Here is a 27,622-nt window from a genome sequence, read left to right as displayed (position 1 = left end):
CCTGTAGGAGTTTCCTTTCATCACTTCTGAGACAGGCGGATCAAGATGGTGCCAGAAGATAACTGATACCCTGAGCAGAAAATCCAATAGAATTGTGTAAATATATACATGCAGGTTGCCAAGTTCTGTGACAGGAAGTGGTGGTAAGTGCTCTCTTTAATCTAGTTGTTCAGATTTCTCCTGTGATGCTAATAGGATCTGTAGATAAAACCCTATTTAATTATTCTCATTAAGCACAAGGCATGATACTGCAGTCAGTCATTCTTTGGACATAGGCTCTATGAAGTCCACAGCTGTCTTGTCTTTGGAAAAACTTAAAGAAAAAAAATCCAACATCAACAAAAAAAACCCAGAAACTACCAACAACCAGCCAAACAAACAAAAAACTTCACTGTATTTTACTTGCAGTCAAAAAGATTAGTAAAGGTGTAAAGACATAGCTAAAAATCCAAGGAGGGGCCAGTTTTTGCACCTAAGCAATAAGGAGCTTTGGTTTGATACCAGTTCTATGTTTTTCTGACTCTCCTATGAACTCCCTGATTGATTCTGGTGTGAAAGGCAAGTCCCAGCTATCTTTTTTTTTTTTTTTTTACATTGCTTCCTCTGCCTCTTTCTTGCTCATTATTTCTTCTTCCATCAAACACGCTCGGGAGGTTTTAAAAGAAACCTAGGTTTCTTTTAAAGGATTAGGCAAGGCAGGCTCCCTCCCTGAGCAGCATTGGCTCAGTCTTGGGTTCAGCCAAGATCAGCCTAAATTCCTATTAGCAGATGCAGGCATGTTCACCTCCTCTCTGGAGTAGGGCCCTGAATCTGTGTGGTAGGTTTTTTTTTGTTTGTTTGTTTTTTTTTTCTTTTTTGTTTTTTTCCAGAGAGGGAGCTTCCCATGGAGTTTCATCAAAACCAGAGGCATTGAGCAGGGTGGAAGGGAGGAGGGAGAAACATCTCAGCTATCTTAGTTCTAGGCTTCGTGTAGTTTTTTGGGGCGTGGGGGTTGAGAAGGGTGAGGAGGGGACTCTGCTCTCATGGCTGCCTCAGCAGACCCCCAGCCAGGTAGGCTGTAGAGAATGCAGAGCCAGGCATTTTTGCAGCCTGCCTTTGGGAGGAGCCAGGAAACTTGCACTTGACTGTTCTGTAACCATCTGCATGGAGAAAAGAGCAGAGATTTCCACTCAGCAAGGGGAGAAGGAGAGCACCAACAACATATTCCATGCAGTCAGGCATACAGTGTCTCTTAAAGTAAGGCTTTACTGCTAAGCTTTTGTTTTTTCTTAAAACAAACAAACAAAAACCAACAACAAAGAAACACGCACAAAAAAAAAAACCTCAACCAAACACAATTTTACAACTTTTCAATGTCCCGGTGCAGAACATAATGATTTATATCTTTGCATTTCATCAGTGTTACTAGATTATATAGAATTTATCATGTCATCAGTTCCTTCTGTGGAAAAAGTCCTGATGTGCCTTGCATTTGGGTTTATGTGTGACCAAAAGCCTGTGTGTGCTTTCAAAAGGCATTTGGTTTGGCTTTGGATTTTGGTGACTGTAGGCTGAGGTAAGGTTTATTAATTCCAGTAAAATGCTTAATGCCAAACTCATTATTACTGTTATTACCATAGTAGTATTTTTGCACTTAAGAATTACTACCAGAGAAGAAATGGAAAAAAGCTTGGTTGTTGTTTTTTTTTAATTACAGTTTGTTTTTAATTTATTTTTTTTTAGTAGTGAGATTTTCCACTTGCTTTTTCATTGAAATGTGTTTAGTTGATGACATTTGAATTTATTTCCTGACCTTGTTCTGAATTTAAGCTTTTCATTATAACACCAAGGGGGAATAGCGGTATTGCAATTGAATACACTAATATTCAGTATAATTGATGGCTTACACACAGGAGATTCCTAATGCAGGCATATATTATCTGTACTTTCAAAAATACCACTAGGAAATGAACATTGATTCTTCAGTTTCTGCCATCTTATTTTTTTTTCTGCTTTTAATTTTGAGAAGCATGTTTTCAAAGATTTGTTTTTGTTACTGAAAAATAATAATGTTATAACCCATGAGTTATCTGTAATATTGGAAAAACAACTCTCCTGTTGCTGTTGCCATGCAACCATGATTCCATAGTGTGAGATACGTGTGTGCACACATGTACATACATCTAGATGTGTACTCAGGATGAAGGAAAGCTTACTCCAGAGCCCTTTCTCCTCCTAATGACTTTCCTGTCCCCAAGTTTTGCTTGGGCTATTGAAGAGCACGCACTCACGTACATGAGAATGTGTTACTGATATGAAGCTTATTTTAATGTTACCATGCACAGGTCATGAGGGAATAATCTAGCCCACAAAAAGACACATTTTCATCCACAATTATTTAAAATAAATGCATAGTCAAATAAAGTGCACTGCTGGCTTATTAAAAAGCATATGTAGTTTGGTTATACATGTAATGGTATGAAGAATATAGAAACATGCCAGTGTGTAATTCTGGACATGCCTTCTTTTAAACTCTCAGGACAATTTCATTTCCTAGATAATTGCCTTGTGTCTTCATATTTAATCCTACAAATTTTCTGTATTTCTATATACGAAAGCTTTCCTGGGAATAATAGAGTCTAGATTGTTTCTGAATTTAGATGAATTTGTTGTATTAATTTTTGTGCTATGGTGGTTCCTTTTCAGATATATCAGTATGGAGTGAGGAAACCTGGTTTCCCTTACTCTTTGTTTTTCTCAGTGTTTTACCGTGTTTTTGTATGTGGAAAAGACGTGGCAAGTATGTGGAAGTTGCTCTGGGCTTAGTAGTATATTAGAGCATGTACTAGCCAATGTAATCTTTTTTCAAAAGCTGCATCTTCACATTTTTATAAGCAAAAGTTTTATCTTGGTTTGCAAACTGGTTATGAAATAAGCACGGTTTTATAACAATTCAATACACAAAGATCAGGGATTTTTTCCTACGTCTAAGTCTCCATTTTTCATGAGTTTCCTAGCATCTAAGTCTCATTTTCATAGGATCATAGGATAGTTTGGGTTGGAAAGGACCTTAAAGATTATCTAGTTCCACTACCCTTACTATGGCAGGGAAACCTCCCACTAGACCAGGTTGCCAGGTTGCCCCATCCAACCTTGCCTGGAATACTTCCAAGAATAGGGCATCCACAGCTACTCTGGGAATTTGTTTCAGTGCCTCACCATCCTTATAGTGAAGAATTTCTTCCTAGTCTAAACTTATCCTCTTTTAGTTTAAAGCCATTATCCTTTGTCCTATTGCTGCACTTCCTGATAAGGGGTCCATCTCCAGCTTTCTTACAGGCCCCATTTAAGTACTGGAAGGTTGCTAAAAGATCTCCCAAGAACCTTCTCTTCTCGAGGTGGAACGACCCCAGCTGAGAGTTGCCTTCATAAGAGAAGTGCTCCAGCCCTCTGATTGTCATCATGGCCCTCCTCTGTACCTGTTCCAACATGTTTTGTTCTTGTGCTCTAGACCTGGACGCAGTACTCCAGATGGTGCCTCATGAGGGCCAAGTAGAGAGGCACAGTCACCTCCCTCAGCCTGCTGGCCACCCCTCTTTTGATGCAGCCCAGGGTATGGCTGGCTTTCTCAACTGCAGGCATGTATTACCGACTACTAACTTTTCATCAACCAGCACTGAGTTCTTCTTAGGTTTGCTCTCAATCCATTCTCTGCCCAGCCTGTGTTCATATTTGGGATTGCCCTTACCCAGGTGCAGGGCCTTGCACTTGATCTTGATGAACTTCGTGGCATTCACGTGGGACCACCTCTCAAGCCTGTCCAGGTCTCTCGTGATGGCATCCCTTCTCACCAGCATGCTGACTTCACCATGCAACTTGGTGTTGTCTGCAAGCTTGCAGAGGGTGCACTCAGTTCCACTGTCCAGTATTTAACTGCAAAGCCGTTAAATAATATCAGTCCTGATACTGACAGCTGAGGAATACTACTCATCACTGGTCTCCACCCGGACATCAAGTCACTGACAGCAAGTCTGAGTATGACAGTCCAGTCAGTTCCCATGGTCCACATATCAGATCCACATCTTTCCAATTTAGAGATAAGGATATCAGCAGGACAGTGTCAAATGCTTTGCACTAGTCCAGGTAGATGACATCATTTGCTCTGTTTTTTTTTTGTTGTTGTTGTTTTTTTCCATGAAATCTTTAGTCTAACTTGAAAAAAATGATTCTTAACACTGGCAGTTGGGTACTGGATTAGCTTTTGCAAATTTCTTTTTTAAGATGAGAGGAAGCAAACACATCTTGAATTCATCCTTTTAAGATGTTTATCTTGCAAGTAGTAGTATACACTGAAGTTCCGGTCAGAGTTGGCTTGCAGTTTAGCAGTTGTCTCCATATCAGCCTTTGGTTGCTTCAGAGAATTGTTGAACCAGATCACAGAATCACAGACTTGTAGGGGCTGGAAGGGACCTCTGGAGATCATCAAGTTCAACCTCCCTGCCAAAGTAGGCTCCCTAGGCCAGGTTGCACAGGTAGGCGTCCAGGCGGATCTTGAACTTCTCCAGAAAAGGAGACTCCACAGCCTCCCTGGGCAGCATGTTCCAGTGCTCTGTCACAAATTATAAAATAAAGTGCAAGTAGCTGGAGGAGATGGAGCTGGGATTAGGTTTAGGCTGTTTCCAGCTTTGCATTTGTCTGTATTGATATCTCAAGGACTGTTGTTGATACTGGAGCACCTGTAGCCTGCAGTGGTATCTTGCTTGAGAAGAGCACCTGCAGCAGTGCTCCAAATGGAGAGGAGGTTGCTCAGGCCATTTTCCATTTGCCTTGCATGTGGTGGAGGTTCAGCTGGCCAGGGTGCTGCCCTCCTATTTTGTTTGTTTTTTCATTGTCTTGTTGTTGGATACAGAAGGCTAGTTACTTGCATCATGGCAATCTATGATACTAGGTGCTTTCAAAAGGGACAATTTTGCTTCTCTTGGAATAAAAGAAAAACATTATTTCAAGAGATGGCAACAAAAGATTTGTCTACCAAGGTAGCTACATAAGACAGCAGCTGCTGAATCAAGCACTTATTAAACTGACTCTGGCTCAGTCTGCTCCCAGCCTTGCTCCTCTGTTGCTAGTCTTGGACACCCATTTTCAGTGCAGCTCCCTTCTCCTTTTCCGTGATGGCTCTATAGAAGAGATGGGTCTGATCTCAGGTGCACTGGAGAAGGGGCAGAGGGCCCCTTGGGCTGCAACTAGGCTAAACTGGCTGTGCAGCCCATGACCCTGACCCTGAAAAATAAGAATATTGAATGATTGATGTGATTAGAATTCACATTAGAAGTGATGATTGCCATCCTTTCCAATCCCAAGCTGGAAAACTCATATAAAAGTAAACGGTGTGGATCGCAGTCTACTGAAAGATCCCTGAAAATGTACAAATAATATGCATGTATTTGGTCCCTCAGTGATAATATCTGTTTATGATAATAAAGTGAGGGTGCAAAATACCTGTGATGAAGTGTCTGTGTCTGGGTTATTCATGATTTGTGTGTATTATTGGCTTTGGCTCTAGGAAATAGTTTCTTTTACTTGGCTGCAAGTACACAATGCTTTATTTCACCTTGTGCCTTCCTAATGAATGGAGCAATGTATGTGTGCGTGCATGTGTGAGTGTGTATGGAAAACAGCTGTTGAATTTGCTAAAAAATGGTACAATATGAATACGCTGATAATATAAATGCTTGTAGCAACACTTGATCAAGTCTGGAATCCTGTATGTCCCTAATCCTTCTCCAGCTAGGGCAGAATAGCTTAGCAGGTCTTACCTAAAGAGAACAGTTTCCCTTTTAAATCAGTGTCCCCTTATCTCTTTGAATGTGTTCACTGGTTGCATTCTCAGGCTTTCAGGTATATGGGGGTTGGATCTTTCTTTCATAGAGCAGGCAAATTACATCCCAAAGCCAATCCTCAAGCTGAGCATTAAAAGCAAGGAGGAGCTTTTGCATGAAGCAGCTAGGTGAAGCTCTCAAAATTGCATGGTCCTACAAAGCCACAGATCAGCAAAGCGGCTGGGAAATGGCGTAGCAGGAGGCTTCCTCTTGGCAGTTCCAGTACCTCCAGTCTGGTAACTGCTGGCCACTACACATCTGTCTCCCCTGCACCTTTTCAGCTTGGGTGATTCCTTTCCCAGCAGGAACTTGGAAGTGTTTGAGCCACATGGAGATGGGGAGGAAAGGCAGCTCAAACTTTCTGACACTGGGAAAACATTTGTTTTGGGTCATGTTCAGGAGTTAGAGAGGCTTTCAGGAGCCTGAGATTATCCTGACTGGACCAGCAGACCCTATGCTAAGAAATTCAATGTGAATGCCAAGTGTGAGGTAACACATGGTCCCTGGGCCATGGATATAGCTGCAGGGGCCAGAGCCCCAGCACGAGTTCCTAGACTGATGATGTCAGCAATGATGTAACTTTTAAGATGCTAATTGCTGCTGGGGAGAGGAAAAATGCAATCTTGTCATTAACAGCCATATTCCAACACAGACATATGTGCTCTGATGGGAACTATTGTCTGCTACTACTTCTTTTCTACCACTGTCTGTGAAAGGGTATAAAGGCAAGAATAAGGCTCTCATCTATCTTAAAACATAGCAAAGAGATTCCAGGGAAAGTACAATGTCTCCAGCCTTTACTCATCTGAGCAATTCTACTGTGGGCACTGGTCACCTGCTACTGTAAAAATAGGCTTACCATCCTCTCCTTTTGGGGCACGCACTCAGTTTATCCTAAATAACAGTCTCTAAATCCCTTAGTTTTTTTCCCTATTGTGCCCAAATGTAACTGGCATTCTTTATATTGGTAATATCCTCTGGCATGATCTGGGTGCTGCTTGATTGGATGAATGTTGCTATGTCGGCAGGTGGAAGCCTGACCTTTAAGCTGCTCCTAGTTACTTCCTGGTTAAATATAGATGAACATCGGCACGGAGGAAAAAGGGAAAGGAGCAGCTTGGCTGAAACATAGTCAACCTCAAAATGGATGCACAACAACTGACCTAATAGCTGTAGGGGAACAGTGGGTCTTGGTGATGTTCCTTATTATTTTCCCCTCTGTAGAAGTGAAGATCAGCAGTTCTCATCAGTTAGGGGGAAGAGAAAGGTATAGCTTGTGTAGTGGAAGCTGATGCAAGTCCAATTGGAATGTTGAAAATGAAAGTCAATGTGTTAGCAAAGGAGGTGAAACTTCTCAGGGTGGCACTAAATCCCCTTTTCTCCTTAAAACTTCACCACCTGCCCTGCAGCTCCTATAAAGAGAGAAGTTGCAAAACCACAACAAGTTTTATTGACTTGTTCAAAAAACTCTGTGGGGCTTAATCACTTATTTGAGCCAAGCAAACAATTTCTGCTACTGCTTATGTATCTGAGATGGTATGCTGTAAAAATTTTCTGTACTATCTATTCTCCAATTAAGATGAATGCTATGAGAGAGAGGGAGGAAAGATGAGAATGCTGGAATATCCAGCAAATAGAAAAGCTTTTGTTTTTCTATCCCTTTTTCCTCAAAGATTTGCTGTACCGGTTGGGATTGGTGATCTCATGGTCTATAAATAGGTTCCATCCAGGGAGGAGAGGGAAGAGGAGGGAGGCTCTAATTAATTATATAGAAATAGTTGTTTTTGCAAAATAAGCAGCAAATCCAAGATGTTTCAAGCCAGGCTTTCTGAGCTTGGGGGTGGGGTGTGCCTGCATCATTCACTAATGAGATCATGGAATAGGGCAGGAAATCTCTCTCTGAAGCCAAAGAAAACTTTTTTTTTTCCCTTCTTGTTCTTTTTCTGAAACAACTGAAGAGGTTCCTCCATCACTTTTCAAACTTATTTTTTTGTTAATGAATCAAAGAATTGATTCATTATTGAAATCAGAGCTCTAGACACACTGGTCTTCCAGATTTTTGTGTGTGTGTTTGGTTGCATGTGTGTCAGCATAGTTGGGGTAATGTAATTTTGCTTGCTCATGCAAGCACAAGCATGACAAGGGTCTTTGCCAATGAAACAGCAGTTTGTACAGCTGCAGAATTTCTGTGCGTCACGTTTGCTGACTTAGTTTGTTGGGGGAGTATCTGCGTGTTGAAAAGTGAAGGAAAACTTGGAGTCCCCATCATGCCTTTAAAATAGATCCTTGCAACACACAAAGAAATCTTTTTATTCTATCGTGTAATTTGATTGCCTATCCAATTTTCTTCAATCATTATAGTCAGGGGAATAAATAGATGTCAGTTTCATGACAGTGTATAGCTGAGTAAGCCTGTGTTTAATCTGTATTTCCTTCTCTGTAATGTTTTTCCTAACATGCAGTGATTAACAATAACACATGTGATAGCTGCCACTGCCGCTGGTTTATCGTTGGATTGTCCTTCACGTTATTCACATTGTTGGTTGCATTCCACCAATATTTGGAAATCACTTAAAACAAAAGAGACTTATGAAGCTCAGGCAACAGAGCTGTTATGCTGAAGGAGTAAAACCTCTCTTAAAAACAAAATTAATGATAGAAATAAATCTTATTTCTGTGGCTCCTTGTTGCACATTTTACTTTGGTAAGTGGGGAATTGCACACAGAATAGTTTCTGAGCACAAGGCTCAGAAGTTTCTTGAAGCTCTTGAATAAACCATGTGCCAAAAAGTGGAATAAAACTCAAGAGGCTTTTACTGTGAGAGCAAAACTCACAGAAATGCATGTGAGAATTTTATCTTTGGCTCTTAAAGCAATGACCACCTGTACTGGACCACTGCCGACCATCTTGAATGCTGCTGCCAGTAACTGGGTCTTTTTCCCAGGCTAAATCACGTGCTTGTGAGAAGCCCCATGGTCTTCCCTTGGGAATAGGGAATCAAACTCCAAAACTGCTGGCCTCAGTCCGTGAGGTATGGAGATTTCTGAATGTGAGTTACTGATGCTTTCAGCATCCACTAGGACCTGAATGAGCTGGGGAAGGCCTGTACGTGGCAGAGTCAGGGCCAGGAATCATAAATGAAATATTAGTTTTATGTTCAGAAGGACATGACTAAGAGGCAAAAGCAGGCACTAACTGCTAGTTGTACAAATGAAACAAGAGACATGAAGAGCATTTAGGAACAATAATCAGTAACTTCTAAGAGGGATTTGCTGTAAATCAGACCCATCATTGCAGTCATGGCAGGTATCTTCTGCATGAATTATGGTGCAGTGCCAGGAAGAGTTCCCTATGAACAATACCAGTAAACCACTTTGTGTTCCTGCAGTTTTAAAATACCCCGCAAAGCTCTGTTTGTGAGGAAAGCATGGTGTCTAGGGACTTGAGTTAGAAAATCCATGTTGTTACATGCAGAAGAAAGGACCACCAAGACAAGATTACAAAATTTGTTCACAGTCACAGGGAAACTCAGCCTGGGCCAGTTTTTTTTATTGAGAAAAACCCCCAGGCTTCAGGAACAGAGACTTTCCTAATTGCTCTGTACATGTGGGTAACTGTGACCCACATTATTTGGTGACCTCTGTTGCTGTGGAAAGAAAGTACATCGGTACTCAGGTGGCTGTTAAATGAATTTACAAATATTTTTATCCGTGAAGGCATTAAGAGGATTGGGAGGTGGAGAGAGCTAAGGGCAGGATCAAAATAAATATTATGCTATCAAAACCCTTGGGAAACACACAGTGGGGGAGGTTATTGAAGTACAACTGAAGGACTTACACCAAGATTAGGAAGGATAATTAGTAGAAGCCATCTCAAGCATCATAGGAGAGGTGATCCTTTATTTTAGGTTCCTGACTTCAGAGATGTTTGTTCTACTGAACTTTGTTAGCTCAATGTGCAACAGGGTACAAGCTGTGATCAGACATAGGCATATGTTCAGTGATATTTCCTGAAAGTGAGAAGCTCTTAAAATGCAGTTCAGGTCTATGTAGTTGTCCTCTTCAGGGAAACAAAAGGTTCAGATGTTCATCTAAACTTTCACATGGAAAAATGTCCCTATTCACCAAAAATTCCAATTTGTAAGTTGGAATTATTAAGATACGGGTATGTGTTTCAAGACAGAGTCCATGTTGACTATATGTATATATAAAAAGAGAGTACAAATTTAGGAAAACATGTTTTTCCTGGTATCTACTGTAAGCCTCTAACTTTGGTGCACAAGTCAGGTAACTTATATTTCCACATAACTACTGGGGAGAGTGAGCTGTAAAGTCTGTATACTGGAGTATATACTGTATATACTGAGTATGCAGTGTCTAACTTTTGAGATTTAGCATATTGTAGGAGAGCAGATAGCCTTCCTTCATTCCATTTTCTTAGCATACTTGTTGTAGGACCTCTCAGATGAGGATGCTGTTTGTGGTTCCCTGTGGTATCAGCTGTGATGGTTCTCCAACAGACAGGTATTACAGAACAGGAAAAGTAGTAACAAGAGCATGTGCCCTGGCAACAAGTGCAGGGTTTCTCAGTATGTGCTGTTGGCATTCTTTCGTGCTCTTTGGAAAAGCTGCAGCAGCATCACAAAACCTAACAAGTTAAATAAATTCTCAACCTCTTCAAAAGAAGTGTTCTGTCAACATGTTATCAAGGCTTCCAGGACATTTTGTCCACCCTTCCAGAGTACCAGTAGCTAGGATTTGCAGGAGAAGCATTTTTTCCAAATAAACAACAACAAAACAGGCTTTAATTTGAGTATTTCTGAGGAAACAGAAAAGTAAACTGCTCTTAGATACATTATATAGCAGGTTTTTCTTTTTTTTTTTTTTCTCCAAAAAATGTATACAAGTTATCCTAACAGTTCTGCGACAAAGATATTTTCAGTATCTTTCATTAGCGATTTTAACCCATTAAAAAATAACAGCTAATCAGAGGGCAGTATAAGAGGATTAGGTCATCTCTGGCACAGATAATCAACAGTATTCAGAGTAGTACTAAACTTACCATATGTGCATAAATTAATACACCTTTAAAAAAATAAAATAAAATCAGAGCCATATCCAGGACATCACTTTGCCAAATTCTCCAAGTTGAATATTGTTCTGGTGCAGCTTCATGCTGACATGGAAGATGTAGTGTCTACCAGTATCTTGTATGCTTAGGAGAGCAAAGAGCTGGCAGGCAGTAAATGAGTGTTGGGAAGCTGAGTTCATACATGCTCTGTGGGAGCACTGTAAGTGCAAAGTACAACACAAGTGACCTATACTTTTACACTTGTTTGCTTTTGCTGATAGTCATAATTTGGTAGAAGAGCTCTCAAACAGATTATGGTCTGGGTACTGAAGAGGAGTTAACAGACTGGGGGAGATTACATGAGGGGTTGCTTGAGGTGTCAGGTTTGCAGCTAGTCTTGGATGGGGATGGGAACAGGTTGGAGAGTGTGTGATTGACTCTGGGCTGGGGGTGACAGGTCAGAGAGGAGTTGCTCTTTCATTGAGGAGAAATGAATAACCCTAAGGATAGGAAAAAATGAAAACAGATGGGAGTATAGGAACTGCTACGTCAGACTCAGAAAGGCAGAAATATTTTTCCTCTAAGACTGGAGGTTTTTGTCTGGACATGACATGAATGAGGTGGAAGAGGGTTGTATCAGCTTATGAATAAGTCATCACTGGCAGTATGTGAGATTCTTAAGGGAAAAATATGTGTGCATTCTGGTATGAAAACTGCTTATCAATCTGAAGCTGAGGATATCTCAGCACCCTTCTTTGTGCCAATTCATGTATGCTGTCTGCATCTGATCATCCATGTTCAGGAAGGGAGAGCATGACAAGGAGCAGTATTCTATGTCAGTATGCCACTGTGAAGACTTTGCAGAGGCAGTCTCTAACTTTTTCCACCAGCATTTCTTTTGCTTTTTTTCATAGGACATTCCCTTTTTCTTAAATTTTAGATGCAGCAGTTAACCAAGTTGAAAATTCCCTGTCAGAGTAAGCAATATATAAGAAATCTTCTTAAAAAAAAAAAAAGTCTATTTCAGGAAGAGGGGGCACAAATGGCAGCTGTCTTTGAGCAGGGTTTGGTTCTAATAAGTGATCTTCTCCAGGATCATCTGTAAAATATTTGAGTCTTGTGCTCAAACTGGCACTGGTCCCACCTTTGTACCAGGAGAACATTAAGCGCATCAAATACTAAGGAAAAACAATATTTCTAAATGCCAGAATGCGTGTAGTCAAAGAATTGCTTGGTACAGTCTGTTCTAGTACTGACAGGCTATTTCCTTAGTGACAACCTACCTTTTGCAGCCTGAAAAGCATGCAGTTCTCATGCAGTTCAGTGATGATCTCTGACTGGAAAACAGCAAAATCAGGAGTTGTTCTATGTGTTATATCCCCAGATGATCAGCTAGGTGAAGTCAGCAAAGCAATAGTGTTCTTGAGCTATTCCAGTGTTAGATAATGATTCCACCATCCAGCATCCCATCTGTGTGGTCAAAATGCTTTTACTCGTGTTGAAATGCTTTCTGAAAGCTAAATGCATTGTTCACCTGTCTTAAGCAAATTAGTCTATGAGCTTTCATCTGATTAAGTATCTGAGTTCTTCAAGCCAATAAGGACTGCGTGTAGTGTTAAGGGCAAGGATATAAGGAGATGTTGCTTCAAAGCACATCCTGTGTTGTCAGACAGTAGTCAGATGTACTCTGAACTCCCATGTTCAGTAGCTGCCCACTTCTACCGAAACATGTACTGCCAAAGATGCCAATGGAGAAGATAGCTGGTGTCCCTCGGTGCAGACAGTGTGGTGCACCAAATTAATATCTGAAACAGCAGAGGGGTGGATCTGAGGCTGGAAGAATGTAAGCATTGTTGAAGTTTTTTCTTTTTCAAGTTTAAATTTAAAAATAGCAACATTTCTGGGTTGCTGTTTATACCATACTATATTAATATGATAATTATTGTCTTCCTGCACTACTCAGTCAGTTGAAACCACACAGAATATTTACAATTCAAAACAAGCACCTCCAGAAATAAAGCCTTTTACATCTCTGATCAGCGCCCAATTAAATGCCCCAGCATTTGACAGCATTATGCTACAGAAATTCTGTTGGGTTACTCTTTCCTCATGTGTCCTTTTCGATAGAGTTAGAACTCAACTGTTTCATTGTTCTTGTTATAATTATAAAGAGCCTTTCGTTCAGTGTTTAAAGGTTTGGAGAAACAGACTGTTAGTCATCTTAAGCTGCATGTTTCTCACACCCCAGTCTTCATTTGTTATGCAGTAATACTACAGCTATTTGGCTAATAAGCTCACTGTTTATCTGATTGACTCTCCTAAAAATATGAAATGCTGTGATATGTTTCAGAAGGAAAACAAAGTTTTCTGGATAAAACTTCATACTCTGTAACTGGAAGAGAAACTTCCATCCGCTTTGGCTGCATTTTCTAAGCAAATTAGAAAGTGTGGAAACGTGTAGAAGGCTGAACCAGTGTGGTATTGGCAAACTTATTTCTGTTATTTCCTAGCTCTGAAGAGTTTGATTTTGCAGCATTCATAATGTTTTATTAATCATTAAACTGGATGGTATGCTAAAGAAGCCAGAAAGTCCTTCAAGTCAATCTCGGCGCATCTATTAAGCTATTGCAAGTAGTAACAACAGAAGCAGCCAATGCAGTTTTATCTGTCGTTTCCTCAACAGACTGTTACAAACAACTGGCATCTGCCTGACTGTTGTCAGGACTGCAGAGGCAGGCAGCTCCCGATATGCAAAATGAAGAAGAATTGCACTTCTTCCACTATCAAGATGATTGTTCTTTCTGTTATCATATTTTTTGACATCTCTGAAGTGATATAGACTTGAGAGGAGGCAGCCTCTTGGGTCTGTCTGGTCACTGTCACCACCAGACAGCTATGTAAATAGAAATCTCTCTTGACTGAGCAGAGACAGGGAGATGATGAAAGAGAGTTCATAGGTTGCCACAGTTAGACAGCAAGGGATGTTGGAACAACAGAACCAAGAATGTTCCCAGAGGAAACAGCTGTGAAATTTTTCATTTGGTTATGCAGCTGCTCAATGTGTGTTCACGGGATCATCCACATAAAACTAGAAAAGTTCCCAGATTGCTGAGTGAAAAGGCAAGTGAAGGAGATGCTTCACCCAGAGAGCACTTTCTCTGCTCTTTTGTGTTAAATGGAGGAGAAAATCTGACCTGGAATAGGAGGGTGACAGCTTTATACAACTGAATCTAGATAGCTGATTTCCAGGGCAATGCCGTCTTTTATAATGTTGGAAATAGAATCATACAAAAGATTGCAAGGAAATAAATCCACAGAGAAAATGAACATGGAGGCCATTGCTCTGGCAGCTGAATACTACTGAAGTAATTTCAAGCCATCTCCAAGTATGCATGGATTTTCTCCTTTTATTCTTTACATGTGAAACCTGTCAAATACTAAATCAGAGGAGAAAAGTAACATTAGGGATATAGGTCTATAACATAGGTCTGTCAACATGTGGTGTGAATTGAACCATGATTTTGAAGATAAAGGAGATCTTGTCTTTCGGATGTTGCAGGAAGCAGCTGAAAGATCAAGAATCTGGATGCAGTCAGACTTACAGTTAGGGTAATGTCGGTAGAGCACTAATGCAGTGCTCAGATCAAAACACGAAACAAAGAGTGTCATTTCCTGGAGATGCTTATAGTCTGAGTCTGTGTTTCAGGAAGCCACTTCAACATGTTCTTGTTCCATTCAAGAATGGTACTCATACAAATGCTTAAATTGAAGTACATATTTAAAGCAAAACTCCTGAGTGGTTTGGGAAATGTGCCTAAGGAGACTGAGGCTGGGTTTCACAAACTATTATAGATACCTAAAATAGATTGAATAAATTATAAATCCTGTATCTAAGAGATTTCCAGATAGATATGTAAAATTGAGTTAATTTTCAGATTCATATGTCTCAATTCAGGCATTCATATTATAGTTGCATACTTTAGTACCACAGCTCCAGTGTCGATCTATTTAGTAGTAGGGTCTTGTCACTTCTTTGGCTCAGTTTGGAATAAACACCTACATTTGCTCTGCTGAGTGGTTTTCTAGCTCCACTAGGATGGGTGCACCTGGATCATATAGCAGTAATATGCTGGGTAGTTACCTAAAAGTGTGCATCCAGATTCTGAAGCTGAATCTCACTCTGAAAATTTTATATTATGAAATTTTCCACAGAGACAGGGCACACAACTGTTTTCTGATAATCTGGAGATGAGAACATGCTAACCTGGAGCCAGACTCCTATTTTATGGAGCAGTTTCAACTAGTATTACTGACAATGCTCATAGTCCATCATTGTTTAGCATGAGGAGAGATTCATCCCCTAATTTACTTACACTACCATTGTGTCATAAAAGAAGGGTTAGTACCCGTATCATTGCAGGTCATCCTGAGAGACTAAGAGATCGGGACAATGAGTAACACCAGGGCCAGATGAAGTTTTCTCCAGCGTCTGACCATGACCTGATTTAGTCAGCGTTGCCCAATACAATTCTCTCTTTGTGATACCGGTACTTGAAAAAAAGTGTGTGGAACCTGTATTCTGGAACATTTGAAAGCTGCCTTTTAAAAAGCAAAGGGAGCAGCTGATGGTCAGAGTTACCCAAGAACTGCTGGCAGGTCCAGTGGCTCCAGTGTGTTTGATTATGCAGTATTTTCCCATGGTCTGTTGCTCAGAGCATGTTCGGGTGATTGCCCACATCTCAGCAACACTGCACTTTCCGTATTCTAGGAAAAGCATTTTGGGGAATAACAGCGTTATGATGGGAAATGCTTTATTTTCTAAGCTATTTTATCACAATGACATTTCTTAGTAGTCTTTCTCTTATTCTCCTGAAATCCATCATTTTGTGGTCTTTTTAATTTTCTTACAGGAGGAGCTGGGCATTTCCTGTGAGTTGCTGGAGTCAGACTTCCTCAAGTGCAGTGTGGAATTTCCCTTCATGAGATCGAAATCTAGGGTAATGTTATGATATTTTCATTTGTAGAGTGATGGTTTGTTCCCCTGTTTTTCTCCAAGCAGTGTCAGGAAGGATAACTGCTCTGTTAAATGCCTGTGGCTGATACTTTATGTAGTTTCTAACACAGATATCCAAGCCTTTCATGATTGTGGGAAGCCAAATGTACTCACCAGATACAGCCAATAGCAATAACTTGTGCACTGCAATTAGATACTCTTGAATAATGTTGCAAGACTTGTAGCAACCAAAACCTTACATTTTTCCTCTGTGGAATATTAGAAAAAGACTCTGTCTCATTTGTGTTGCCTTACTGTATTTTTATTTTTGCCTACTCTCAATTTGAAGTGTGACTGCTTTCATATGAATGACAATGAAAATTTTGTAATAACTTCTTCATATTATGGTTTTCTAATAGCTTTCAAAGAAGGTTTTGTTTGGGTACTCGTCGATGAACTCTCTCATTATATTTAGAAATCCAACCAGATTCTGTGCATCCCTGTGCATGAGAGATTCGTAGATTTCTTGGGCAGCGATGAGTGTATGCAGTGGTGCTGAGGTAGTTTCAGTAACGATCTCCTTACGCTAGAAGGCTCTTCCACTGGCAGATAATTTGCCCCTGAAATGTCTTTGAATGGCAATTCTAATGAAGGCCTTTTCACAATGAAGAATCGGATTCTGTAGTATTTGAACAGACTAACAATTGCAAAGTTAAACCTTTGCTACTTTGCAGTAGAGGGAGCTCTATTAAGTATATCAAAATATGCTACTTGTTTTCAGCTAGGCCAATAAAATATGTGTGAAGTTTCAGAATAAGTGTGTTTTGAAACAGTGTCTCTAAGTGCCATTTTTTCTTTGCACAGTATGAGTTCAGTGTAATCTTCGACACCAGCCACTTGTCTGGGCATGAGGAAACACTTACCTTCCTTGTCACTGCCCAAAGGTAAGGGAACCTTTGTATGTTTTGATGACTTGGATCTTCTTTGTTGCATGATGTGTGCACTGCATACGCTTTGCAATTGTGTGGTAGCAGTCATCAGCACATATAAATATAGTAAATGAGGTTGAATGACAGAATCTAAATGCTTGTACTTTGATAACACAGAGGAACCATGTGACTTACCTTCCTGAAAAGTGGGGTGGAATTGTGTGTAGGCTCTGTTCGCCAGGCAGTTGTGATTCTGAAGGAGCATTTTGTGTTCTCTCAGTTGGAACATCCTTGTGTTTGTGTGCTCATCCCTTTGGGCTGTGTATCAAGCTCATTTCAGCTGTGCTTGATGATCAGCACCAGACAGACCCATTTGTTCCACCATTTGAATGAAATAAGTATGCTTGGATGCAAACCAGAGAAGAAAAATGCTTTCATCGGATGCTCAGAGATCTTACTGATGGTTTCTAAAGTTGCATGTCTATTTTTTCCCCACTCTGGATCTTCAGCAAGGTTTGACGGATGCATGGAGCAGTTGAATGGGACACTGTCCCAAGGGTATTTGCATCAGGCACTGCAGTATGATGGTGTGAAATACTAGCCAGCGACCTTATAATGTAAGCACAATCACTTTATCTGAAGTGAAATAGAAGGTGTGGCACCCAAGATGATGTGCTGCAAAAAAACAGTCTCCATGGGTGTTTAGGGCAAGGCAGTGTCTGAGTGTTTATTTGGAAACTGTAGCACAGCTTCATTAACCTGGGCCATAAATTGCTGCTCTGGCATGCTGACTAGGGGACAGGTTGCTGCTTCCACCGGTGAACTTCATACCTTTCTGCATCAAAAATGGCGTTTCCAAACAGCTCGCCTCCCCAGTCTGATGCCTCACAGGCTGAATGGGGATGAGAGATGAGATCTTGCAGTTGCTGAGTGACTGTTCCTATGACAGCTGTAGGTGGGGAACAAGATCCTGCAGCACATGGGGCTGCTATGAAACACTGACAGTGAGACCTCACATCAGGTGGGCGAGGCCATGGCTTGCACGTTATGCAAGTTTTACTCTCTGTGAAAAGAAGCTGATCATGTGTTTAGATGACCCCACAGTATTTCTAGGGCAGAGAGATGTATCAGGATTTGCTGGGTGAATTCCAGCCATTGCAAGGATAGATCAGGGCTGCTTTAAATTTGCCCAGACAGCATTTTCCAGCTTGTACCTCTCATTTCTGTGCCTTGGATAGCACAGGGCTCTCCTCAGTCACCTTACTCCTTGAGATTTCTGTGCCTTACCAGTGAGGAGGGTTGGCTGGTGCCTTTAGATGGAGTGAAGTTATAGATAGCAGCTTGTGCACATAGTGCACATGCTCTGAGAGCTTAAGAGAGTGTCTCTCATTTCAGAAGCATGCGCTGGAGGACAGTTGTTTTGTGAAGGTTTCAGCTGAACCCCTAAAGACAACAGTGCACTTCCCAGTGCTGAATTACCCTTGTTTTCTCTGTAACTTTGGGCAAATTGCTCAGTTCCGTCACTGTCAAATAATAGTAATGTTTTCTACCATAAGAGTTGCTGGTCTGTAACAGAGAGCTATTGGGTGAAGTCAGTGATAAGGAAATGGAGAGGAAAATGTATGTGCTGTGGATAGGCAACAGTGAGCGGGGACTTTATTCCCACACAAAACTAGAGCTAGTCCTCACAAAATGTCTGGGGATGGAGAAGCTGTTAGCTGTACTATGCTGTCATGGGAATGTAAATATTGCCCTTCAAGCAGCCACTTAAGCTGTGCCTTGTAGCTGCAAATTTGGTATAAGCACCTATAGCAAGAGAGACTGGTTCAATACTGAGAGAGCAAAGGAGAAACTGAACACTAACAAAACTCTTCCATTGCTTCCTGGAGTGATCTGCTTTTCTAGAGTTAGATTCAATGAGTGATGTTCTCCTTTTCTACAGGAACTTTGAAATGTATTAACCACATACATTTGAACTCTATATGGAATTCTGCATGCTTGTTCTGCTTGCCACCATAGTATCTCAACATTTTAGAAGAAAAATGCCTCCATTTCAGACTCTTATTGAGCCCATCCAGCTTTTGTTACGTCTTTTTTTTTTTTTCCCTGGGACTGAAAGTTGATGGATTTCCCATTTGAGCTGCAGTTTTGTTTATTAGCCAGTTGCAGAAAGCTGAGCTGATAGCCAACAGGCTCTGTTTTCATAACCTAATTGAGCAACTCACCATATACATGGTATGATGTGGGATGTTACCGCTTGCTTTTCGCTCAGTGATATTGTCCTAAAGTAAATAGGAGCATATCTTTTCCCGGTTTGATTTGTGAGTAAATCCAGTGAACAGCAAGGCAGAAAGCAATCAGAGTCACTGCTGAAGAGACTGGAAATATATGCAGCATATCTTCTGAGCTGTTACCCACCAAGCAGGCTCACCTCCAGAATTAGAATATTTACAAGTTTGCACATTGCACTTGCATTTCAGGAGCCTTTCCTGGATTTAATATATAAATGTTCACACTGAAATAAAATGACTTAAATAAGAGATGATTGCTTTCTTTTCTTTCCTTCTGCTTTTGACCAGTGGTGGCAGCTGACTTTGAAGATAGAAAGTAGTTCTTTCATTTTGACAACTAATTACATGCAAAGGGAGTAGAACAGTGAAGAGTTTATGGCCAGTTCAATATGAGGATCTAGCCTGCAAAGATGCTCGTAGCAATACGAAATCAGTGCTATGAGACAATGCAGGTACCTTAAAAGTGAAGTTTAACTTACTGAGTCAAGAGCCCTCTATGAGATGTATGTGATCCTCCCAAAATAATGTACAGTCAGTCTGGGAAAGAGTGAACCCTTGCATTTATGCCTAAATGTCCTTATATATCTCCACTGTGAATGATGGCTGCACTTCCCTTTGGATTCACTGCTTTGCTCAAAGATGGTTTTTCAGCTTCATTTCCCATCCACAGAGAGGTAACCACAAAGTATATACTGTGTACATGTGCCCCCTCCAAAGTGGGATGAAGAAGTGTAACTCTTACCCTGTGAGAGGCTTCCTAAGGAGAGGTGACATCACTCAACAAGAGAAGCTAGAGTACAAAACATAGGGATAGCAGCAGTGTAACTGTGAGATATTATAAAGACTGGGGATTTACAGTATGTTTATGTTTTCTTTCTGGCACAGTGGAAATGTAGAGCGCATGGAGTCTCTGCATGATAATACTCTGACCCTATCAGTGCCCCTCATGCATGAAGTGGACTCATCTATCAACGGGTAAGTACCAGTCATCAAATGAAAACAAAAAAAATGCTAATAATCCTAACAATAACATTTAAGCCTCTTGGAGTGAAAAACTGAATTTTTCTCTTTGTTTACAAGTAGTGATAATGTTGATTTTTTCTTGTTTCCCAGACTCTGGAAATAAGGACAACCTCATTCACTATCTGGGAATTTTATTTGTCATTCTTTTCATTCCAGCACTGTACCTCTTTCTCACTCCTTTCTAACAATACTAATTCATTAAAATCAAATTTATAGTAGGTATTTAGTGATAGTATTTGAATTCATGTGATTTTGTGGATACGATGGAACTTTAAATAAAATAAAAATAGAAAAAGTAAATCGTATCTTGTTCTGTAGAGCGTGCCTTTAAAGATATGATTGAGAATCACCAGGCCAAAGGTTAGGGTCAAATGTTATGGGATTTAAAGATCTTGGTGCAGTCTAGTTGTTTGCCTTTCTGTTTAATTTCACAATCAGAATTTGCTTCTGCTTCTATCTCCTTTCCCACTCCCTCTGCTTCTTAGTCTGCAGAGCATCCGAATACTGTGGAACATCACTCACCCTTTGACTGATATACTTGTATAACACATAGCCATTGTCCTCTCCCAGGGACTGGACATGCGCGAGTTCCTTCCTTTGTACTCAGTGGTCTCCTCTTCCTCTTAAAATTACAATTTTACATCTTGAGTGAAAGATTTGGGATTAGTCCAAATAAACTGTCCCCTAACATAGACAGTGTTCGAGTTGGAGTTGAATGACCTGGTCACTGGAGGTGAAGTAGCATCAGTGTGGGCTGCGGAAGTTGACATTCATTTCTAAACTTGGGAAGTAAAAACTCATCAGTAGTGTCCCCAAGAGGCAACGGTCTGTTTAGCCACCATGAGTACTGTCAGACCTCACAAGATGGCTAGCGAGGACAAAGTTCTTGTCTATATTGAGAGCACAGTCTCAGCAGCATATTCTGAAAGTTTTTGAATGTTTTCAGAGTTACAGACTGTGCAGAAATTTAACTCTGTATCCCTTACTCGGCAATGCTTTGACACAGATTTTACTCAGCTTTACAGATACAAAAGAAATAATGTGTCTTTAGATCTCTGTTCACCACCTACAGAATACTACAAACCAAAAGCCTGGTATAAACTGGGCTTCTTTCTCTTCAAAGTATACATTTTTTTAAAAAGCATTATGTTTCCAAAGCTTTCAGCCCCACCTGACTATTTGGATGATTTCTTCCTTTCCCATAGACAAAGCTTAGTTGACTCAAGCTCACAGAAATGTCCAACTACCGGGAAAAAGTTTGGTTTATTGGCAGGTACACCATTCCCAAGCAATTCTAAATAATACTACTAATACTCTTTTTCAGACAGTATGTTTTTAAAACTTAATTTTATTAGTTATCCTTGTGTGGGTCTGTGAGAGCAAATTCCTTGTGATCCCAGAGGGGTTGTAACATGTTTGGGAGGAGCCTTCTGGTACTGCACTGTGGATGGGAGGAGTAAAGTTTGTCTCCTGCTGTTTGCCCTAGTGATCCCTGGCATAGGAAGCAGGTCAAGAGACCAGAAAAAAAAAAAAGGAAATGTACCTAAACAGGCTTAAAATCCTGTCTCAGAAAACTCTGATCAAAAGGACAGCCTGGGAAGAAAATAGAGTTTTAGGCAGACTCTTACAGTGGTCTCTGTGAAATTACACCAGGACTGTTTCCAGCCAGTGGGGCAGTCTGACATTAGGAGGCACAAAGGATGCTTAAAGCACTCCTAGTCCTCCTGTCTAGGATTTCCAGGTACTGTGTTGTGCTTGCAAGTCTTTTCTGATAAAACCTTACTGCATTTTACCTTGTAATAAGATGCTAAGAATAGTTGAGGTAACTTGGCCTCTGCGACTGTAGCTCAAAGCAAGTCATATCCCCCTCTTTTCTTCCCTTTAACCATCTGCAAATCATAAACGTAGTGGTAACTAATGAGGTGTTTATTCATGAAATGCTCTGTAAATGGTAGATCAAATTGAAGTGTTATTTTAGTAAGTAATTGAAAATAATCCTGTTAGTTAGTACTTCAGATGAACTCAGTAGTGCAGTGATTTCTTGTATCACACAAGCTGAAGAACTTCCACAGATCACCCATGGGAAGGGCCATAGACCAGGAGAAGGCATTTTGTGATAGGAAAGGAGAAAAAGTAATCAAATTAAGCCTGCTTCTGTCTATGTCAGGATGTTAAGCCAGGTCACTTGAGATGCTGGTTGTGTAATCTAGTGTTGTCAAGAGGAAATCAAATAAAAAATACTAGATTAGTGTAAAATGGTTCCATAGAACTGCCCGTGGCCAGAAAGCAAGCGGTGAGATTCAGCATACCACAACTATATTTAATTTTGGTGACAATCAAAGCTTACTAAATCTGTGTCTTGATCTTTCAGGGAAGTCTTCCCTACTTCCTTTTTCTATGGTGATTCTGTGGAAGCATCCAATTTTATTCAGTTGGAAAACCATGAATGCCGTTTCCAGTCTCTTAACTTCACACTGCAGGTAAAATTGAAATTGCTGCTTGACAGTACATTCTAGCTTTGTATCTCTTTTATTCTTGTTGTGGTAAGGGCTTTGGTGCATGCTTCTGTATCACAGTTTGCTATGCAACGCATTCTTGATCGAATGCCGTATTTACAGGGATGTTTATGTACAGGGATGGTGTATTTCCTTATCTGAATATAGTATTACAATAATTACAAACAGGACATCTCACTTTCATAGTTTCATACTGCTACTGTTTGTTTCTGTTTTACCTTTCATCATGTGCCAAGTTCAAAGTTACTCAAGTGCCACATCTTGAATGCAGCCTCAGGTTCAAATGGGAGAAGTAATTCTTTTTAGTGTCATGATCATTGAGCAGAGGTGTGGGCAGTCTTCATCCATGGAAACAAGCACGTACCTGTGCAATGGATTCTGACTAGGCCAAATGCCTCTAGTATGAAAATGTTTGTAATGTTACTGATGAGAGTCTAGTGCAGGAAAGACAATGTAAAACCAAAAACATGGTGTGAGAAGGTTTTGTTAGATGTCTCTTAGCATATCAGTGTTATTCAAGTGTTATCTATAGATTAAACATCACATATCAGTTGGGTTCCTGATCTTGTAAAGCATATGGGATAGTTATTACAACAAGCTCTTGTGATGGGACCTAAATAAACTTGTCTCACTGCCATGACTGTCTCTATTACAAGCACTTCAAATCGTTTTTGACCGCTAGATGGAACTAGGGAATGATAAATCCAGCAGAGGTGGGTGAAGCATTGATTGTGAAAAATAGTCTTCCGCCTTTTTTCCCCTTTCTGTTCTCCTAGGCATGAATGCCACTCAGCTCATAATGAATAACACATGTCAGCCTCTGTGGACAGACTGTGGGCCAGAGCAATTAAACCCCCACTGTCATGCAGTGCCCTTAGCTATTTACTGAAAAGGAGTGAAAGCAGGATTTCAGGACATTAAAGCTTTTGTGAACTAGGCTATTAATTCTTGTGATTCTGATTCCATTCTTGAGGTTTTATAGGTCTTCACTTCTCCCCAGCCAGTTAGTGGTTAGAAACAGATAAAGAACAGATGTACTGAAGCTTTAACTAGATGATTATTTTCAATAAAATGAAGTGATAGCAGGTAATGAAGAGAGAGCCTATATATTGGCAGAGCCACCATTTGTCCTCTCCTACCCTCTTGCCTTTCATACACACACTTGTAAGTTGCAATATTAGTAAGGTTTCTACCCCTATAGGATTGGAAAATTACACTGTAACAAGTCACAGATCTGCTCACCATTAACATGGTAAACCTCATAACTGTGTGTGTCAGAGAGAAAGGGTAGAGTTTCATAATGGGCAAAGCATGGTTTGTATCACTGTTTGCTTGTTTTTAATGATTTGCCTGCCATTTATTAATCTTCTCCAGATGGAGAAAAGTAATAGTTTCTTAACTGAAAGAAGAGATGACTGACAAAATTACAGAGCTTTGTAGAGTTTTTTTATGTGTGAAAATCTGTACCGTGTAGAATATTAATAAGGAAAGAGATCTATGCATCATTTTTGGAGAGGTAACAGGATGTGCAATGAAAATGTCTTTTCTGCATTAACTCTTATATCTGATTTCAGTGATGTAATCAACATTATTTAAAATGTCTTACATGAAACATTATATTTGTATTTCATGCAGTTGTTACCATGCTCTGTTGTAGTGGGATTTTCCCCCCTGCCTGGAGCCTCAGGGCTTTTGTGAGGATTTGACATTGTGAACTGATTCTCTTTATCAGTCAGGCATTTCTTCAAATACAAACAGCGTTTGAAGAATGAATATCTGTTGTTTTTAATATTGGTGGTTTACACAGTTAAAAGACCAATTACTTCATCTTTTCACAGTACTGTTTCAGTGCAGATAAATATTCTATTTAGTAAAAACTTAATGCTTTTACTGTTTGCATTTGTACATGTGTTGTTAGAAACAACCAGGAGATACTTTTCCTTGATTAAAAAAAAATACGGGTAGTCAAGAAAACCTACTTCAGTAGACATTTGTCCATGAATGTTTTTTTTTCTTCAGCAAAAAGCCATAAATTTAGCGATTTTCACTGGATACATTACAGTGGTGTACTGAAAATTCTTTGAGTTTTTGTTGAGAAGTTGTGGGGGATTTGATAGAAAGCCAATGTTTTTCCACTAAGAGTTTCATTTAATTGGAAACCCCAGATCTTGGTTGGAAGTTATTCACATGCATTTCTTGGCAACTCAGTTCATCATGCCTTCAGTTCAGAAGTCACAATCATCATTACTCTTCCATGTAAGAAAAACACTTGCAGAATATAATGCAGAGGTTACCTGATGGAAATTAGAATGTTGGTAGAAACAGCAATATTTTTTACAGTTTTCTGGTTGGTGTTACCAAAACACTTACTGTACTAGCAATGTCTCTGTATATAACATAGAAGTCGTACGCTATTTGTATTGATGACTGGTAATTATCCTCCAAATCTGCTTCTCACTTGGTGTGTGAGCTGTAATTAAAGACTTTTAGACACAGTAAACCTTTGACTTCATCCTGATACTTAAAGGAGAAGATGTAATCTGAAAAGATTATAAAACTAGCATAGTATTAGAAGTTTTTCAAAAGTACCTGCACTCCCAGCTCTGGTTATACAAATATTTCCCACTTATGAGCAGTCATGTATGTTTAAGGTTTATTTATACATCTATACATATATTTTTCTTACAGGTTTATAATGCTGGACCAAGCACTCTTCCTGGCGCGTTTCTTGACATTTCATTTCCAAACCGCCTCTCTGCTACTGGAGCTGAAATATTTCACGTTCAGCAGATGATGGTGAGTACATTACAGTGTATTCAATAGCTCAGAGAGGTAGTGAAATGTCTGCAGATTTTGCTGAATGCACCATGCAGGCTCTTACTCATTGCTGGTGAAAATACATAGATAATAGTGGGACAATGTTGATAAGTGGTGTTTTGTAGCTGAGAATTTGCTCTATCAAATAATTTTCTTGTGCTCTTTGTTGCAGTTTTTATGGAAATAAATAGGAGGCATTACTTTTGGAGTGACTTGCTTACATTTTTCTGTACCCCACATTATAACTTACTCTTTCTGACTGTTCTTTTAACAAATGTAAATATCAGTGAAATTTATTCTTTCAACATAAAATTTTTCGAAGGATGATTTTATGTCAGCTACAAAGAAAACCAAAGTAATTTGTGGTAAATAAGACACATTCTTATATTTCATCTTTAATATATTTATATTATTTTCAAAGCTTTTCTTAAACCACTGAAATACCATCATTTATACTGTGGTGGCTAGTAGCAGGAAGCCTCACTACTGAAGTAAATTTATTACTGAAATTCAGAGTAGTCTGTTCTTATTAGAAAAAACCATCTCAATCCATCAGCTCATGTTTTCTTGAATAGAAATATTCTACTTTCCTGGTGTTTAGTTTCTTTTCTAGCCTTTTGACTGAAAAGTATTACCATCATCCCTCATACACAGGTAACTGTGTCACTGAATCAATGTCAGTGTCCATCCAATAAGAACTTTCCCAGCAGGTTTCCATGAACTGTGCTATTGAAAGGTATGATATATGTATACATAGATCACAGATTGGTGCTTAAGACGTAAAAAACTATTGGGGGTAGTGTACGAGGTACCAGTATTGTACAGACTGAGCCGATTCTCCACCTAGACTGCAATAATTCCCCAGCTTGCTTTCCATTACACCACATTTTTGTGTTTTCTTTAGTCCATCCCAATATGTGGATAACCGCCTTCTCTTGCTCACGTTGCCGGTCAGAGGATCCTGACCCATGTCCTTGTCTCATCCCATCTCTCCGTGATGTGTGAATATGTGTGTTCAGAGCCCCACCCGAGATGTGGGAGTCATCTTAACAGATTTTCTCTGCTAGTGTCTTCTCTGAAGTGGCACTGCTTGTTTCTTGATGCTGACTCCTCCAGAAATCTGCGCAAATTGTCTTAGACAAGACACCTGTTTTGCACGCTTAAATTAGCTGGGGTGCATGCCACCCACATAGTGTATAAGGGCTAATTTCCGGACATAATTTGTCATCATTTCTACTTAAAACCCTAAGTTGCACTGACAAGGTTATGCAGTCTATGTTTTTGAATAGCTGTTAAAAAAGAAGACAAAAACCTCAAATCTTGCACTACCCTTGTAAAGGGGCTTTATGGTTCTTCTTGCAGTTTTTACATGTGATGGCTTACATAGAGGAGGTCAGTGTGGCATTCGGTACTGTGCTAATAAATGCCCTGTGGGGTTTACATCCCTTTTTCCCCAACAACAGGTTGCATTCTTACCAGCGTTGTTTGACATCTGTTTTGTAACTTGCTTTTGTAGAAATTTCAAACTGCTGTTGTGAGACTTATTTGCATTGCAGGCTGAAGAGCTGTAGTAGACAAGCGTGGCTTTAGGTATCTGCATGATATGCTGGTACACCCTGCATTAGTTCAGCCATTGCTTTGGAGTATATTGTAGAATCATTATAGAATCATAGAATGGTTTGGATGGGAAGGGACCTTTAAGAACATCTAGTTCCAACCCCCCTGCTATAGGCAGGGACACCTCCCTCTAGACCAGGTTGCTCAAAGCTCCATCCAGCCTGGCCTTGAGTGCTTCCAGGGAGGGGGCATCCACAGCCTCACTGGGCAACCTGTTCCAGTGTCTCACCACCCTCACAGTAAAGAATTTCTTCCTAATATCTAGTCTAAATCTGCCCTCTTCCAGTTTAAAACCATTTCCCCTCATCCTGTCTCTACATACCCTTATAAAAAGTCCCTCCCCAGCTTTCCTGTAGGCCCACTTCAGGTACTGGAAGGCTGCTATAAGGTCTCTCTGGAGCCTTCTCTTCTCCAGGCTGAAAAGCCCCAACTCTCTCAGCCTGTCCTTGTAGATGAGGTGTTTCAGCCCTCTGATCATCCTCGTGGCCCTCCTCTGGACCTGATCCA

At 40.2% G+C, this 27,622-nt stretch overlaps 1 protein-coding gene across 1 annotated transcript in view; it reads left to right on the top strand.

Annotated features, from left to right (window-relative positions):
* The window catches only part of ITGA9 (integrin subunit alpha 9), a 218,121-nt gene that overhangs the window by 145,799 nt on the left and 44,700 nt on the right, over positions 1-27,622 (top strand). Inside the window, exons 19-23 of the mRNA XM_021386283.1 lie at positions 15,840-15,926; positions 16,787-16,866; positions 20,028-20,117; positions 22,537-22,645; positions 25,370-25,477. Of these exons, the coding sequence (XP_021241958.1) occupies positions 15,840-15,926; positions 16,787-16,866; positions 20,028-20,117; positions 22,537-22,645; positions 25,370-25,477 (474 nt within the window). The remainder of the gene's footprint in view (positions 1-15,839; positions 15,927-16,786; positions 16,867-20,027; positions 20,118-22,536; positions 22,646-25,369; positions 25,478-27,622) is intronic.

This window comes from Numida meleagris, chromosome 2 (genome assembly GCF_002078875.1).
Source record: "Numida meleagris isolate 19003 breed g44 Domestic line chromosome 2, NumMel1.0, whole genome shotgun sequence".
NCBI lineage: Eukaryota > Metazoa > Chordata > Aves > Galliformes > Numididae > Numida > Numida meleagris.
The sequence above is the reverse complement of the archived record's forward strand: the minus strand, read 5'-3'. Positions and strand labels throughout refer to the sequence as shown.